General features: G+C 40.8%; 1 protein-coding gene across 1 annotated transcript in view; it reads right to left on the bottom strand.

Moving 5' to 3' along the window:
• LOC134340878 (neurogenic locus notch homolog protein 4-like) overlaps positions 1 to 12496 on the bottom strand; it is a 28916-nt gene extending 16420 nt beyond the window's left edge. Inside the window, exons 1-5 of the mRNA XM_063038451.1 lie at positions 12394 to 12496; positions 10295 to 10528; positions 7527 to 7714; positions 2995 to 3115; positions 1325 to 1475 (exon numbers count right to left, since the gene is read on the bottom strand). Of these exons, the coding sequence (XP_062894521.1) occupies positions 1325 to 1475; positions 2995 to 3115; positions 7527 to 7714; positions 10295 to 10528; positions 12394 to 12496 (797 nt within the window). The remainder of the gene's footprint in view (positions 1 to 1324; positions 1476 to 2994; positions 3116 to 7526; positions 7715 to 10294; positions 10529 to 12393) is intronic.

Here is a 12496-nt window from a genome sequence, read left to right as displayed (position 1 = left end):
GTGGACCTGTTGTGCCAGTAGGCAAATTGGAGTGGATCCAAGTCACTTCTCAGGCAGGAGTTGACATTTTTCATCACCAGCCTCTCAAATCACTTCATTACTGTGGATGACAGTGCTACTGGATGATAGTCATTGATACAGACTATGTACCACATTCTTTCTAGGCACCAGTATATTTGAAGCCTGCTTGAAACCGGTGTGTTTCTCAGACTTCTAAATTGAGAGGTTAAAGATATCAGTGAACACTCCAGCCAGTTGATCAGCACAGGTCTTTGGTACTCAGCCAAGTACCCCATCTGGGCTGGATGCTTTCCATAGGTTTACTCTCCTGAAGTTTGCCCTCTCATCGGCTCAGAGACTGAAATCACAGGATTATCAGGGGCTGTGGGAGTTTGTGAAGGTTGCTCCATGTATTGATGGAGCAAGCATCAAAGGCATTGAGTTCATCTAGGAGTGAAGCCTTGTTGTCACCTATGTTACTTGGTTTCACTTTGTAGAAGGTGATAGCATTCAAGCCCTGCCACAACTGTTGAGTATCCTAAAATGATTCAAGTGTGGTCTGGAATTGCTATTTCGCATGTGAGATGACTTTCTGGAGATCATATCTGGACCTCTTGTATTCAACTTGGTTGCCAGGCTTGAATACCACTGATCTGGCCCTCAGCAGATTGTGGATCTCATGGTTCATCCAGGGCTTCTGGTTGGGTAAGACTCTGAATGATTTTGTGGGGATACACTTGTCTATGATTGTTTTTATAAAGTCCATGACCACTGTGGTGTACTTATTCAGATCCACAGATGAGTCCTTCAACACGCCCCGGTCCACTGGCTCAAAGCAAACCATAGCCTCTCCTCAGCCTCCCACAACAACCTCTTTATTGTGTGAATTTGTTAACATACTCTGTCACTGGATCAATTGAAGGACCATAAATTTGCCAAGATGCTCCAGCACTTACAATGGGCAATCTACTCAATCAAACTTCATCAGGATGTACTGTATTTTGTTCAGGTGGCTGGATCCAATTTTTTTTAATGGAGACTTCACAGTTATGAGCAAGAATAGAACAGCTTATAGTATTTGCATTTGTTTGATTTTTTTCATTTATGTATACGTTAAGTTATCAGTGGATTTTAATCTCTAATCATTTTAATAGTTAACACTTGTAATAATTTATCTGATTTTCATCTTCTGAATGCTTCTGACCAGCAGAAACATTTAATTTGACTTGATAAATCTCCAGTGGAGCATCTGTGTATGCTTCAAGACCATTAATACTAACTATTGATACATAAATGGCTAAAAATGAAAGTTGCCATCTCACACCCTTCCCAGCAGTCTCCCATTGGTTCAGTCAGGCCTTCTTGGTCACAGTACTTCCCAGGAGGACACAATAGACAATCTGTGACTGCACCCATCCCAGTACGGTTGCTAAATGTTCCAACTGGACATGGAAATTGGGAAGGAAACCCTGAACCTGGAATTGAAAGAGAACGGATGAGTCAGTGACAAGTCATAGTTATTGTTGAATTCATTCATAGGTTTTTTAGGATCTGTTATTGATCCCTAACTGGCCCTGAAGTGAATGCCTTAACAAGCCAGTGCAGAGAGAAGTTAAGAGCAGTCAAATCTTTTTGTGCATCTGGAATATCATAAAGTTAAGAGTGGCAGAAGTCCTTCTCTTAAGGCTGATTTATACTTCTGCGTCAAATGGATGCCGTAACCTACGCAAGTGGCTTTCGCGCGTTGTGAGCATTTATACTTGTGCGTTGGTGTGTCTGCGTCGCTCTGCAATTCGGGCATGTCACACATGTGCACACACCTGCCCGTGCAAGGCTTCATGGTCATGGTAGTCTTTCTCAGGGTAAGCAAGCTTAAAGCGAGCGTCTTTTTTCGTAAAAGCGAAATGTTTCCTCCATAATTTCGGAGGTCTGTAAAGCTTTATGGAAAGCATTGCAGCCAGAGTTCCTTCCCTGCCCTTCAGTCGCCCAATGGGAAGCTATTGCAGCGTAGGAGGAAATGCGATGCTAGCAAGCGGACCAATCACAGTTGTTGCGGTCTGCGTTGCCGCGACGCGTAGTTACATTTTGGGAGAGGTGCGCGTTAGGCTATGGCGTAGGGATCCGTGTAGGCTCTGTGTAGGGTTCGCGGCTATGCCGTACCTATGGCGTCAATTTGACGCAGAAGTATAAATCAGCCTTTAATTGTGAGCAAAATGAACTTTTATGAAAATTTAATGGTATTTTAATGTAATATTTAATGTAATATCCATGAATTGTAACACCAGATTGATATTCCAGGCCTTCGTATGTAAGTTTGGTAAATAAAACACCAAATTGATCTATTTTACAGTATTGAGCATGGGTCATAATTTTTCATTCATAATGTGAGATGCTGGTTCTTATTCTGTTACAATACACCCATGTTCACTTTACAAATTAAAGTTGATTTGTACAATCTCTCTCCACAAGATTCCTCACCCAAGTTAAGTTTTTGAATGGAAACCACAGAAGACATCACTGGATATTACAAATTAAACCCCTTGATATTTATTTACTGCCTGCAAAATCATTCAAATTTTGCTTATATCTTCTGGGGAGCATCACGGGTTGATTAACCGAAAGGTTATTTGAAATGAGTCTCAGCCCAGCATTCCTGTTATTTAAAAGGACTAATTACTTTTTGTTTACAGATTATGCTCTGATTTCTATCAGAACCTTAGAATACTTATATTCTACCCTATCTCTGTAATGAAACTCCTTCCATATTACGTTGAGCACATAATTCAATTTTTGCTATACCAATTCTTGTACCACTCCATTCATTCTATTAAATCTCTATCATCATAAACTTATTGAGCTAATTTATTTTTAATTTTTATTTTCCTTTCTAAGTTTGCTAGTATCAATTATAAAATGTCACTGTGTTCTAACTTTTTGTGACTGTGTTCACTTTATAAGAATCCCAATTGAAATTGCAAACTAATTAAACATTACCTTCTGGGCAGTAATATCCTGCAGGACATGGGTGAGGTGTCTGCACTCCTTGTAAAGAGTTAGAAAAATTGTTGGACGTTAAATGACAGAAAAATCCAGCAGGACAGGGGATGCAGGAGGCCTTAATGAAAAAAGAAGTTAATTAGACTATTATCCATGAAATAAATCCAAAAGTGAAAAATCTAAAATGGGAAAGAGTAAAATTTAATTAAGATTTTAAAAAAATAGACTAAAATGGTGTTTGTGTGCAGAAATATATATATTTGCAGCCAGAGTAGGTCACTTGGCTCAACTTTGCTCTGCCATTCAATAAGATTATTGCTGTTCGGATTGTAACCTCAACTCCCCTTACCATCAAACCAACCTTTCACCTTACCTATTAAAGTCATTTTAACTCTCCCTTAAAACATTAGATTCTGCTTTTACAGCCTTGAAGAAAGAATTCCAAAGCTCAACAGCCTTCAAAGAAAATCTCATCTTCATCTTAAACACGTGAACCACATGTTGTTACAACAGTGACCCCAGTTCCAGATTCTCTCACTGGAGTAAACATCCTCACCACCTTCACCCTTTCAAGACCTCCCAGTATCTTTCAGATTTCAGTCTGTCACCTTTCATTCTTTTAAACTTCAGTGGATAAAGGCCTAGCCTCTGCAGTGTTTCCTCATAAACCACCCATTCCAGGTATCAGTTTATTAACCTTCTCTGAATTGATTTCCTCAAGGTGCTTAAGTAAGGTGACAATATAATTGATTCTCTGGGAATGGGCTCATACACAATTGAGGCAGACCTCCCTACTTCTGTATTTCATTCACCTCACAATAAACAATAACATTGTTAGTTTTCCTAGCTACTTGCTCTATGCGCTTACTCTTTTTATGAAGCATGCAATGCAGACCTTTCTACATCTCAGAGATTTGCAATCTCCCAACAGTTAGACAAAGTGTTTCTCTTATTCTTTCCTGTGTTAAAATGGTCAATATCTCTATGTCGGGGCCCCTTCATCTCACCAAGTAAAAACAACCCATTCATACCTCCTTTTCTGCTTCCTATCAGCCAGCTAATCTTTCTATGCCAAACGTACCTCTGCATACACTGTGTAACATCAGTCTACCCTAAGTTATGGGCAGAAATTTAGATTCGACCACTTTTGGACTGGCACATTAAACATGAAGATACCGGTGTAGGAGGAGCAGATTGGGGAAAGAAGAGATGGTGTCACTATCCAAGATGCATTTCAGAAAGTTTTTTCCATGCCTAAATGACGTTGAGTAGTCTCATTACCATTCCAGCAATTGGCAGCCTGTTTCCTTTTAAGCATTACACAAACTGACAAAATCTGAAAATCTAACAATTCCGCTCGGCTCAGGCAGCTGGGCATAAAAAGACAGAGAGATTCTGTGACAGAGAGAGTGGTGGAAGTCTGAATTTTCTGGGATTGTCCCAATCTCCCTGTATCCCTTCATGCCCCGACCAATCAAAAATCTATCAGCCTCTGCCTTAAACACACTCTTGGCTTCCACAGCCGCCCTGTGGCAATGAATTCCACAGATTCACCACTCTCTGGCTAAAGAACTCCCTCTTCATCTCCATTCCAAAAGGACGCCTCTCTATTCTGAGGGCTTGTCCTCTGATCTTAGACTCTCCCACCATAGGAGACTTCCTCTCCACATCCACTCTATCAAGGCCTTTCACCATTCAATAGGTTTCAATGAGGTCACCCCTCATTCTTCTGAATTCCAATGAATACAGGCACAGGGCTATCAAATGCTCTTCATATGACAAGCCAGTTAAACCTGGAATCATTTACGTGTGCTTCCTTTGAACCCTCTCCAGTTTCAGCACATCCTTTCTAAGATATGGGGCTCAAAACTGCTCACAATACTCGAAGTGAGGCCTCAACGGTGCTTTATAAAGTCTCAACGTTACATCCTTACTTTTATATTCTAGTCCTCTTGAAGCGAATGCAAACATCACATTTGCCTTCCTCGCCATCGATTCAACATGCAAACTAACCATAAGGGAATCTTGCATAAGGATTTCCAAGGCCATTTGCATCTCAGTTTTTTGTATTTTCTCTCCATTTAGAAAATAGTCAACCCTTTCATTTCTTCTACCATACACTTCCTGATATTGTATTCCATCTGACCACTTCTTTGTCCATTCTAAGCCAAGTCCTTCTGTAGCCTCTCTACCTCCTCCACCTATCTTCATATCATCTACAAACTTTGCAACAAAGCCATCAATTCTATCATCCAAATCATTAACATATAACATAAAAAGAAATGGTCGCAATACTGATCCCTGAGGATCATCACTAGTCACCTGCAACCAACCAGAAAGGGCTCCCTTTATTCCCACTTTTTGCCTCCTGCCAATCAGTCACTGCTTTAGCCATGCTAGAATCTCCTCTGTAATACCATGGGCCTGTAACTTGTTAAGCAGCCTCTTGTGTGGCACCTTGTCAAAGGCCTTCTGAAAATCCAATTACACAACATCAATTGATTCTTCTTTGTCTATCCTACAGACATGGTGCAGTAATGCAACAGTGAATGATTCTGAGGATGAATTTAAATATTAAACATTCTTATGCAATAGTATGCAATGCAAATGCATATTTTAAACAATAAATTCTCTACAGGTGATTACTGTACATCTGAAATGAAGTGAAACCTCAGAGCTGGTTTATTATATCTGAAATCTGCAAGTAAAAATATATTTCTCCAAACTCAGAGAAAGATAAACTGGCCCTAGAGGGAGGCATCATGGATTCACTAGACTTGGGGCGAGGAGATTAAGATCATCTTAAACACAGTGAAGTTTAGAAGAATAAGAGGTAACCCCATTGCAGATCCTTTGAATAACTTAAGGTGACTAGTTACATGGGAAATGGAAAGCCGATGCTAGAATATGAAACAAAATCAAGAATTACTGGTGGACCTCAGCCAATCAAGCAACAGCTGTGGAAGGAGATGCCAATGAATATTTTTGGTCATGAACCTTTCCTCAGAACCAAGAAAAGAGTAAAGGGGTAGTTATATACTTGATAACCAAATGAGTGAAAGTTCCTGGGAATATAGATTTTGGGTTACAATCAGATCAATTATGATCTTATAAAATGGTGGAGCAGGCAAGTGTCCTACTTGTCTATTTATTTCCTGTGTTTGAAACATATCAGATGGTGCAGTTGGACCACAGGTAAGATGCTGAGAGGCTATTCCTCTGGATGGGGAAAGTATGCAAAGCATTGTCTGCGCAGGATATTACTTGCTGTTTAGGACTGAGATGAGAAAGTATTTCTTTACTCAAAACACAGTGAATTTTTGGAATTCTCCACTTCTGAGGGATATGGATACTCAGTACATCTGAGACTTAGCGAGTATTTTTGGCACTGTATAAATTGAAGGTTATGGGAAAATGGGTCAGGAAGGCGAAAGAGATTGAGAATTGTTTTTGACATTGAAAGGCAAAGCAGGCTCATGAGCCTATATGACTAATCCCTGCTTGGAATTCTCACATTATCGGTAAAGTGGTCACAACTGACAGAGTCTGACTGCACTCATTTTGTATTATGTCTGTTCCATAACAATACCATGCGGACGTCTAAGTCACATACTGTATACATAGCTAGGGTGCCTAAGACTTTTGCACAGTACTGGGGTAATTTTCTGTATTACACTGTACCGCTGCAAAAAAAACCCACAAATTTTATGATATATGTGAGGGATGATAAACCTGATTCTGCTATGGGTCTGTGTTGTGCAGGGAGAGGGCAATCATGGTTGAAAAAAGGGGAAGGGAGAGGGGAGGGAGCAGAAAGCACCAGAGAGTCATTGGAATCAAATGATCTTGCCTGGTGTCTCAGGGCTGGGTGTATCTGCCACAACCCCCCCCCCCCCACCCCTGGCACTCCTTCTCTGTCACCTGTCCCACACTCTCTCCTGTGGCACTCCACCCTCGCCATTCCCAACATCCTTTGCTCCTGCCAGATTTTACAAACTCGCTCTCTGTCCTACATTGATACATACAGTACTGTGCAAAAGTCTTAGGCACCCCAGCTGTAACTATGTGCCTAAGACATTTGCACAGTACTGTATATCCATAGCAAATGATGAGCATTCTTGTACACCTAATACGGTTCCATAGTGCCCAGTGAAAATGTTTACAATGTCAGCAATCAGGGCTCAAATCCCACAATTTTCTGTAAAGAGTTTGTGCGTTCACCCTGTGACTGTGTGGGTTTCTAGTTTCCTGCCACATTCTAAAAATGTATGGATTAGATAGGGTTAGCAAGTTGTGGCCATGGCACAACCCTAACCCTAACCTTCATGCATTTCATTGTATGTTTCGATGTGCAAGTGATAAATAAAGCTGATTTTTAATCTCGAGACTGCAGGTGCTGGGATCTGGACCGATGGACTATCTGCTGGAGGAATGCAGGGAGTCCAGCAGAATCTGTGAAGGTAAGGACCTGCCAATGTTTTGGATCAAAACCTTGCCTTAGGACTCATGAATAATCTTGTACTTTGTACCTGTCCAGCCTGGTCTTGATATGTGCCAGAGGAACACGGTTGTTGTTCTGCACTTCCCTGAGGGCATTGGTGTCCTTTAGCACAGATGAAAGGAGCTGGTCTGCTGGAATTCTGGGCAGATGGACAATAAAACCCAGCATCACAGGCTTGGGAAGGTGAAATGAGTCCTTTCCTGTCACAGGAAAATCCTAGCAAAGAAAACAAACTTTCAATGTTTTTCATGCTGCTGAGATACTAAAATTTACTAAAACTTTAATGCGCAAGATTATCTTTTATTCCAAATGTTCTGCTTAAAAATTGATATTCAGAATCAAGCTCTGCAAAGCAGTGACCCACCAAGAAGAATCCGTTTCACTTCACATTAACATCACTCAACTGGTAGCAAGCTGGCATGCACATCCTCTTCACCAGGATGACCTCATTTACTTGGATTTTCAAAGGGCCTTTATCAAGGTGCCACATATGAGGCTGCTACACATAGTTGGAGCCCATGGTATTACAGGAAAGATTCTAGCTTTGAGAGAAGATTGGTTAAATGGCGGGAATAAAGGGGACCTTTTCTGTTGATTGCTGGTGACTAGTGGTGTTCCACAGGGGCCTGTGTTGGGTCCACTATTTTTCACATTATATGTTAATGATCTGGATGATGGACTGATACTTTGTGGCCAAGTTTGCAGATGACAAGAAGATAGGTGGAGGGGCAGGTAGTATTGAGGAAGGAGAGAAACTGCAGAAGAACTTAGCAGAAAGAACAAAGAAGTGGCAGATGGAATACAGTGTAGGGAAGTGTATGGTCATGCACTTTGGTAGATGGAATAGCAAAGGAGGAGCAAAGGTTCTTGGGAATCCTAGTGCAAGATTCCCTAGGGGTTAACTTACAGGTTGAGTCTACGGTGAGGAGGGCAAATGCAATGTTAGCATTCGTTTTGAGAGGACTAGAATATAAAAGCAAAGATATAATGTTGATGCTTTACAAGCAGTAGTCAGACCACACTTAAGAGCAGTTTTGAGCCCCATATCCAAGAATGGATGTGCTAGCATTGGAAAGGTCCAGAGGCGGTTTATGGGAATGATATTGGGAATGAAAGGGTCGACATATATAAGACTCCAGGCCTGTACTCACTGGAGTTTAGAAGAAGAGTGGGAAATCTCATTGAAAGCTACTGATTATTAAAAGGCCTAGATAGAGTGGATGTGGAGAGGATGTTTCCTATAGTAGGAGCATCTAGGACCAGAGGGCACAGTCTCAGAATAGAAGGACGTCCCTTTAGAACAGGGATGACAAGGAATGTCTTTAGCCAGTGGGTGGTGAACTTGTGGAACTTATTGCCACAGGCAGCTGTGGAGGCCAAGTCATTGGGTATATTTAAGGTGGAAGTTGATAAGTTCTTGATTAGTAAGGGTGTCAAAGGTTACGGAAAGAAGGCAGGAGAATGGGGTTGAGAGGGAAAATAAATCAGCCATGATGGAATGGTGGAGCAGACTCGATGAGCTGAGTGACCTAATTCTGTTCCTATGACTTATGGTCATATGGTAACTGGCATAACATCCCTGTTAAATGCCATGCCTTTTAGCTAATAATGTACAGCACTCTCCGTGCATTTTAACTCCATTTGTGCTCCAAGACCAACTTTGTTCCTGTCTACGATCAATATCACCCCATTTATTGCACAATCCCTTCCGTATTGCACTTCCCCAAATGTACTACTTCATATTTCTCTGGATTTAATTCCATTTGCAGGATTCACTCACTGGTTTCCTGTTGTAGGGTTAGAACCTGGCACAGCTGTGAGAGGCAACACAGGTTTTCCCTCTACCAAATACTTGAACACAGCAGTGAAACTTTGGCCACAACTATGCTTTGGTTAGCAGAATCATTTACCAGAGGGTTTTCAGAAATCCCATTTGCATCCTGATCAGTGGAAGCCTGCAATTAACATGAGGAAGGGGAAAGAGAAAGCAGCTACCCCCCAAAACTGATGTATTACTCATGAATTGCAGCTACTTTGACAATGCAGGAAATCCAACAAGTCAATTTTCAGACAGCAATTCAGTTTTATTTTTAAGATGTGGCCATCACCAGCTAAGCCAGAACTTATGCTTAACTGCCTTTCAAAAGGTGTCGTTAAGCCACCTTCTTGAACTGTTGCAGTCTTTCTGATGAAGGTTCTCCTGTGATAATGCTGGGCAGGGAGTTCCAGCATTTAAAATTAGTAATAAAAAGGTGTTGAAGAAGGAATAATTAACAAAGGTTCCAAGATGTCTTTTGCATAGAATTCTGGGGCCGCCTTCTTCAAACTATGAGGGCAGACCTTTTGGATTTAGTGCCTAACTTGAGCATTGGCAATTACAATAATACGGAATATAGTATTGCAGTGACATACCTGTCCAGATTACTCACTTAAATCCCTGGTATTGATCTTGAATCCAAAACCTTTTAACCCAGTGAGGGAGATGTTACAACAGATACTATCTATTATATTTAATCTTTGCATGTACAGATGAAACTCCTTAAGAAATAGATATTCTTATATTTATGTTCCACTGGAATTTCGTCATGGAAATTGGCAGTGAACTGTGTAATTTTGCACATTTTTAACATACAATTAACAAACTTTATAGTATAACATAAGTTACCAAATTTAGGATCTCCCAGAAAATGCTAGGTTGAGATAGAAGAACCATAATAGAGATGGAGACAGCCAGACTAAACCAAATATTCTTGAGCTCATTGATATACTTGGAGCAAAGGGCAATGAAATGATTACCTGGGGGGCATGGAAGGCAATCTTCCACCCTGGAGTTCTGAGAGCTGTTGCTATAATAACCAAGTGGACATGGTTGAGGAGCAGCAGCTCCACTGACACAGAAATGTCCTGAAGGACAGGCTTTTCCAGAAATACCATCATTTGGAGTTGGAGTTGTCGCCATCTTCACACAGTAATAACCAGCAGCACAGAGTCCTGTGACTCTTTCTTGACCAACTCCTTCACAGTAACGTCCTGAGGGAAACAATAAAGATATCAATTTCAAAGAGTATCACATTTTCTTTGTAAAGTGTCATTCATCTATTGCTCTCTGACAAAGCGCACGAGGAAATTTTCACTTGAAAATTCCAGATAAAGAGTTTTGTTTCTTTGGGCCTGCAGAAACCTGAGTAAAACAGTTCCATTTTTAATGCCAGATCAACTTCCATCAGCAATTTTTAAGTTTAAAAATGCTTTCACATTAGCAATGCAATGATAAGAAACTATTAACAGCAACGGCAAGCTATCTTTTGACACCAGGAGTGCAGAGTGATATTTTGGGAGTCTTAATTAGATAACTGTAACCAGAGTGCCGGAGAGGAATCCAGCAATGGCATCTGGAAGCTCAGAAAAACCTTTAAGGAACAGGAATGAGTGGCAGTGGCAGAATAAGCCAGAGAGTTAAAATAGAATTTTCTGAGTAAATTATTATTTTCTTTGTAAACATTCAAAGCGATGTTGAAATGAAGCAGTTGCTACAAAGGGATATGGAAAAAGTGGAGAGGTGTTTTGAAATTCAGGACTCCATGAAGTGGGTTCACAACTCATGAAAACAGCTCTGACGTGCTATTGTGGTCCCTCAGTAAGTGAGATACAGTATGCAGATAATGCTTCATTTGTGCATATACAGAGGCTAAGCTCCAAGTCATTGTGGACTATACTGAAGCATTAAGAATACCAGTTTTATACTTAACTCTATGACTGTTTAAAATAAAACAACTACGTATAATCTGCTTTGTTAGCCGAAAGTATATCCTCCTTGGTTTGTGGGGGGGAATCAACACTCAAAATAGTAATTATTGACAGCTAAGACCCTTTGGAAAAGAGACCAAAATAGTTGAGTTAATTAACGGGCTTGCCTATTGCTGCAGTCCAGGAGAGATGATGCTGGAGTCTGTGCCCGGTTGGGAGCTTCCTCTCCTGTCAGTGCTACACTCCAGCGTTTGACCAGCAGTAGGACAGGCTGGATTGCCGGCAGTTGTACCATTAACTTGCATGTTGCTCAGGGACTTGGACTCAGGGATATGTGTTTTCTTGCGAAATGATGTGTGTTTTTGTTTCCTAAACTTAAGCCTCATTTGACTGTATCCATGTATGGTCTGAATGATAATTAAACTGGATTTGATTTGATAGTATTTTGAAATATAGGCTGATGTAATATAATTTCCCAAAATTTAAAATACTTTTAGACACCTACATCTATAAGACTAAAGGTCTTGGCTTAAGTTTAGGACTCTAGAACAGGTACACTTAATAGCATCACAAAGGCAGACATTAATGATGCTATTCATTGTCATCTTTAATGCACCAACACAGCCTTTGGATGGCCAATGAAATGTGCGTTTGAAGACCAATATCTCAAAATTTTACCCGGTGCCAGTGATTGCTGCCTTTCTTTATACTTCTAAGGCTCAGAATACTTACAAATGCGCCTAACTGCAATGAAAACCAACAGTCTTGCTACCAAATGATTTCAGTCCACAAGAAGGATTACTTACCCAACATTAACACCCCCTCCAAGACCAACATCCCCAGCATTGAGATCTTAATTACAATTCCAAACAATGTCATTTGGCTACCAAACATTAGACTCCTGAAACAGTTGCACTGCTCTAAGCTGGCAGGGGAAGATACTACCAGGTGTGACAGAGGAAAACTTAGACAAATAGTATCTTGATAAAATACTGCACTCCTAATACCTACAGGGAATTTCTAGCACTTGGCTGCTCAAAATAGAGAAGGGGCCTTTGGATTTGCACTGAGACCTCAGGTGCATAAATTTGGAATGCACAGAAGCTCAGTATAAACAGTAGGAGTGTGTTACTTCCCAACAACCCTACTGTCCATCTGGTCAGGCTCCTCCTCTACCAACTGTGGCAAGTCCATGGTTCTCACATTGGCCTCAGTCACTTCAGAACCTATAGAGCTTGAAGTGAAAGTCAT

This window comes from Mobula hypostoma, chromosome X2 (assembly GCF_963921235.1).
Source record: "Mobula hypostoma chromosome X2, sMobHyp1.1, whole genome shotgun sequence".
NCBI lineage: Eukaryota > Metazoa > Chordata > Chondrichthyes > Myliobatiformes > Myliobatidae > Mobula > Mobula hypostoma.
The sequence above is the reverse complement of the archived record's forward strand: the minus strand, read 5'-3'. Positions and strand labels throughout refer to the sequence as shown.